The sequence below is a fragment of the Hipposideros armiger genome, unplaced genomic scaffold (genome assembly GCF_001890085.2).
Source record: "Hipposideros armiger isolate ML-2016 unplaced genomic scaffold, ASM189008v1 scaffold_181, whole genome shotgun sequence".
Classification (NCBI taxonomy): domain Eukaryota; kingdom Metazoa; phylum Chordata; class Mammalia; order Chiroptera; family Hipposideridae; genus Hipposideros; species Hipposideros armiger.
In genome coordinates this window covers 812,707-818,337 of record NW_017731531.1, presented here as the reverse complement: position 1 = coordinate 818,337, position 5,631 = coordinate 812,707, and the positions used below count along the sequence as shown (strand labels likewise).

General features: G+C 35.6%; 1 protein-coding gene across 2 annotated transcripts in view; it reads left to right on the top strand.

The window, feature by feature from the left end:
- The window catches only part of NUCB2 (nucleobindin 2), a 33,793-nt gene extending 29,841 nt beyond the window's left edge, over positions 1 to 3,952 (top strand). For both annotated transcript variants that reach the window (XM_019652526.1, XM_019652527.1), the window contains 3 exons: positions 2,869 to 3,039; positions 3,320 to 3,401; positions 3,806 to 3,952. In XM_019652526.1, the coding sequence (XP_019508071.1) occupies positions 2,869 to 3,039; positions 3,320 to 3,401; positions 3,806 to 3,813 (261 nt within the window). In that variant the 3' untranslated portion in view covers positions 3,814 to 3,952. The remainder of the gene's footprint in view (positions 1 to 2,868; positions 3,040 to 3,319; positions 3,402 to 3,805) is intronic.
- Positions 3,953 to 5,631: the final 1,679 nt, after the last annotated feature.

The following is a 5,631-nucleotide window of genomic DNA, read 5'->3' as shown; positions in this document are numbered from 1 at the left end:
GGCTGCTGGCCACTCACGCTGGCTGCTGGCTACATACGGTAGCCCATGGAAACCCACTGCCACAGGGGCTGCAGCCTATGCCGTTGCCAGTGACTCATGGCAGCCCAGCTCCAGGTTGAGCTGTTGTTTAGCATCATAGCTGTAGAGGGCAGTGTCCCTGGCCCTCATATGTGGGATCCGAACTGGGGCCCTCTGGCGTCCCAAGCCAGTTCTTAACCATCGTGCCACTCGGCTGGCCCTGCTTTTCTTTATTTTTAATCTGTGCGTATGTGTATGTATATATAGCATATAATTATTTTTGAGTAAGTTTGCACATGACACTGCTTTAACTTCAAATACTTGAATGTGTATTTCTTGCAAACAAGGATTTCTCTTACATAATCACAGTAAAATTATAAATCCTACACACACGATGCTCTTCTCTAGACTTTATTGAGATTTTTGTCAATTTTTCCAATGTGGTCTTTTATAGCAAAAGAAAACCCAAGATAATGCGTTGAACTTAGTTGTAATGTCTTTGTATTCTCCTTTTGCCTGAAATAGTTCCTGAGTCTTTGTGTCTCATGGCATTGCTGTTTCCAAAGAGTCCCACCCAGTTAATTTGTAGACTATCATCCATCAGTTTGAGTGTGTCTGTTGTTTCCTTATGATTCCTACTTCTGGTAGGAATATCACTGAAGTGGTGCTAAGTGCATTGTATCAGGAGGCATATGCTGCTGATTATTCCCATAACTGGCAATGCTAACTTTGATTATTTGGTTAATGTGATGTCTGCCAGGTTTCCTCACTGTAAAGTTACTATTTTTACCTTTTCTAATTTAAAAAGTATCTTGTGAAACTTACTATACTGCCAGAATCAGAAGTCAGCTTTTTTTAAATCACTCTACATTATATCAAAAGTATTTCCAAATACTATTTTTAAGCATTGTTTTTTTGTTTGTTTGTTTTTTAAAAGATTTTATTGGGGAATTGTGGGAGGGGATTAAGCATTGTTTTAATAGCTATTCAGTGCTTAACTGTTTTCTCAGGGTTAGACATTTAGATTATCTTCAGTGTTTTACTGTTATTTTAAAAAGTGTTGGTATAAACACATTTTTATATAAAACTTCTTATGTGTTTAGGGTTATTTTGTAGGACAGATTCTCAATGTAGCATTACCAGGACGAAGGGAATCTTTTTAAGGCTGTTGATATATTTTGTAAAAGTGCTTTTCAAGGAAGTGTACTAATTTAAATTTCCAATAATAAGAAATTAATGTTCTTTTTTTAAAAAAATGTATATTTAAGGGTATACTTTGAGGTTCATTATCTACTAGTTTTAGCATTCACTGATGATTCTGGTCACATCAATTGTTACTGTGGACAAATGGTGATTTTCTAATCATCATTCTTCTACATTTATCAGTTGCCTTTCTATTGTAAGAAAAAGCTATCCCTCACCTGTTCTCTATTTGTTTATATCAATGTCAACTCATGGCTTCTTATTTTTATTCAATATGCTTGAATCCTTACTATCATTTATTTTGATGCTCAAATTGTCCCAGATTTGGCAAGTGGGGGTTTCCTCAGACTGGTTTTTGTGGCCTTCTGGCATGTCTCCATCATTCTTTGAGGATTTTTTTTTTTTAGCATAACAAGATGTTCAAGTCTCATCTTGTTCTTTATCTGTCCCACCTCTGGGATCAGACATTTTTCTGAGGAACACTGGTTTGTTTGTTTGTCTTTAGTGGCTATTGATATTACAGACCAGGATCTGGGCACTGGATGTGCTCTTTGCTACTGAAGTGCCATTACTTCCAGGCCTTGTCAGATAACAGAGTTGGGGAATTAAAAATTTTTTAAATATATTTTTATTTATTTATATTGTGTATATGTACATCTATATACACATACTTGTACACACACATATACACACACATTTATATTCATTTTTATATATTTAGCTGTCAATATATATTACAACTCATGAGTTCACAGTGTTTCCTTACATTTCGATCCAACACTTTCATTTCTAATACAGCATTTTATCTTTTCCTTCTTCCATATTTCATAGAAAACCTGGCTTCCATTTTCCACAATAATAATCTACTTATTTGCTCCTAGGATGTACAGAGTTTCAGAATTGCTAATTGATGCCTCTGCAAAACAGGAGTTTAATATTTGTTCAGATTTTTTGTTTTTAACATGAGGGCACATAGTCCAAATACTGAAATCAAAAGCTTCTTGGGTTAGTTCTTTCTTTCCCTCCCCCTCTGTCAGTTATTTTATTAAAATGAAAGTATTATTTATTTGCTTTTGTTTGTTTTCAGTTTGGGGGATTTTTCTATCCTTGTGGATTTATTTCCTTTTTTTTTCTTGTGATAAGCACTTCTCAGATATATTCTTAGCAACTTTCAAATATGCAACATAGTATTAATAATAGTCACAATGCTGTTCATTACATCCCCATGACTTATTTTATAACTGGAAATTTGCACCTTCTGACTCCCTTCACCCACCACCCAGCCCCCCCCGCTTTTTTTTGAGTATGTGAAGCATTGACATGTTTCCAAAAAATAAATCTGTACCAAAAAGGTATGTTCAGAGAAGCATGATTTCCTTTCCCTCATTCCCTTTGTCCTTTCTACCCAATTCTCTTACTTGTTCTGTAGGCAAACAATTTCATTAGTCTACAGGTTTTTGTTCCTGTTTTCCCTTTTGCTCAGATAAGTATATAAATATGCATTTTCTTATTTTCCTTTCTTTCTTATCCAAAAGGTGTATAATACTATATTCTATTATACTTTGCTAATCATAGAATTTTAAAGTTGAAACAGACCTTATTTGTTGTATTTCTAAGATTATTCTTTCTTTTCTTTTCTTTTTTTAGACATTGGATCAGCAACAGTTTTTTACAGAGGAAGAGCTGAAAGAATATGAAAATCTTATCTCCTTACAAGAAAATGAACTTAAGAAAAAGGCAGATGAGCTTCAAAAACAAAAAGAAGAGCTACAGCGTCAGCATGACCAGCTTGAGGCTCAGAAGCAGGAATATCATCAGGTGGGATTTTGTAAAAGGATTGTGGCATTAAAAAGAATTTTAGGAGCTGTGCTAAAAGCCTGTGTCTTGGGAATGTCATACTGCAGTGTACTATTAGCTATAGTATTTTAAATTTTGATATTTTCTAAAACTGCTTTGTTGAATATTAATCTAAATTTTAAAATTTGACTATCTTATTTTGGAAAACAATTTTCAGTTAGTTTGTTGTGATTTGTCAAAGGTCACACATATCAGAAAAAATCAAATAATCCTTTTAACACATTCTTTTTCCATTCACTAGGTTGTACAGCAGATGGAACAAAAAAAATTACAACAAGAAATTTCTCCACCAGGCCATGGTGGAGAATCGAAGTTTGAGCCACGTATGTAATTTTGATTGCTTATTTGTTTAAGGAAATAAAAAATTGAATAATTAAAATCCACATTTTTAATAAATGTAATTCAAGTTAATATCTATGCTATTTTCTATATGTTTGTGGCAATAGAGCACCTTTATTACAGAAAAATGAAAAGGCCTCTAAAATTTTTATTCATCATTACATTTCAAAAGCTCTATAATTTAATAACATTTATGATGAAATGCTTTATTTCAACATTATTCATAATTCTTTCTAATCAATTGATATTATCAGAGAACTTTTTAAATTGTAATCTATGATTAGCTAAGCATATTTTTAAAATACTATATATAAAAGAAGATTCAGAATAAAGGAAGATACTGTTTGTTAAAATGAGAGTTTTTTGTTTTTGTTTTTGTTTTGAACAGTCATTTAAAGTCCGAAGTCCACCGAACTTGGAAGAAAACTGTAAAATCAACATCTGTGTCATCTTTTTATCTCCTTTTGTTTTTCTCTACTCAATAAATATTTTAAAGCATATTATGGAATAAAGGAAGATACTTTCTAAATGAGAATACATTTTTTTTTTTGGACATAGATACTTAAGGATTGAAGTCTACCAGAACCCAGAAGAAAACAAACTCAATATCTGCTCTCACTTTCATACCTCCCTTCTTTTTACTTTGTTCTCCTCAAGTGATTTAATTAAGTGGCCTAATGTTATAATTTAGTGAAACTATCAGTAACTATTTAAGTGAGAAAGCTCTGTCTATTGCTATTCAAATAAATTGCTCTCACTTACTCATAAAGATAGATATTCTTTTATGGGTGCTTATCATCCCCCATGTCAATAAAAGTCTTTTTGATATTAACAATTCTTCTGAAGAGACCACTGTATTCCCCAGTGTTGCTTGGTATCTTTCTCCTACTTTCAACACCTTTAACTGCCAGAGATTCTATGGAATAGCTTTTGCTACCATTTTGCGTCATTTTTCATTTGTATTTTTGCTTTATACTCTATATTTAAGATCAGGTTCTGCTACATAAAACAAAAACCAAAGATAACAGTGGTTTAAACTAAACAGGTGTTTTTCCCTTTTACATAAAAGAAACCTGTAAGTAGGTGGTGTCAGGTTCCTTTCTGCTCTGCTATCCTCAGTGCATGGTTTTTATCCTCAAAATTATCTCATCCTCACTGCCCCAAGATTGCTTTTGCAGGTGGTGGAAATGCAAGAAAAGGAACTTCTCCCAGGTAAATCAGCTTCCTTGGGTTTTCCTGGAGAATCACACAGCATTTGAACTTAATTTCATTGGCTTAAACTGGGTCACATGGCCATCTGACTGCTAGAGAAGATGAGAAATCGTTGTGGCATTGTGACCAACTAAAGTTAGGATTCTTTAAGGAAGATGGGAAGGGGGAATGTTTGATAGGCAACTTTTTTTTTTAAATCTTATTGGGGAATTGGGGGATGGGAACAGCACTGGGGAATTGGGGAAGAGGAACAGACAAGTTGCTGTCCTTTTGTTCTTCAGTCTAGTTGTAGAGGACGTTGCTTCACTGGCCCATGTTGGTATTATCATTGTGCTTTTCCCAGGTGAGGCAGATTGGTCGCCGGCTTCTGGACGGCTCACAGCAGCTCTTGGCAGCTCACGCTGGCTGCCAGCCACTCACGGTAGCTTACAGCAGCCCACTGCATCAGGGGCTGCAGCCTATGCCGTTGCTGGCAACTCATGGCAGCCCAGCTCCAGGTCGAGCTGTTGTTCACCATCTTAGTTGTAGAGGGCAGTGTCACTGGCCCTCATGTGGGATCCGAACTGGGACCCTGCTGCTCAGAGCTGGCGTCCCAAGCCAGCTCTTAACCAACGCGCCACTCAGCCGGCCCCTTGATAGGCAACTTTTAATTTTAACCCAATCAGCCTTGTTGGCCACCTGAATATCTTTGTACACTTTTCTGAAACATAGAAAACACTCACTTCCCCCATCCCAAAGGAAACCACCCCAATCCAGTCCATTATTGCATATACCTCAAAGACCATGATATCTGAGTATAGTCCCCTCCATCAGGTTAGGATGTGGTTTCTTATGTTCTGGCCATCTACAAACTAAAAAAAGCAAGATGTCTGCCCCATGAACACCATATCTGTAATGGTGGGATAGCTACAGGATTACTGCAGTCAAATTTACTTTTTTGAAAGGGGGAAAACAGGAAACATAGCACTCATGCATCCATACCAAAAAAATACTGCTTGCTAA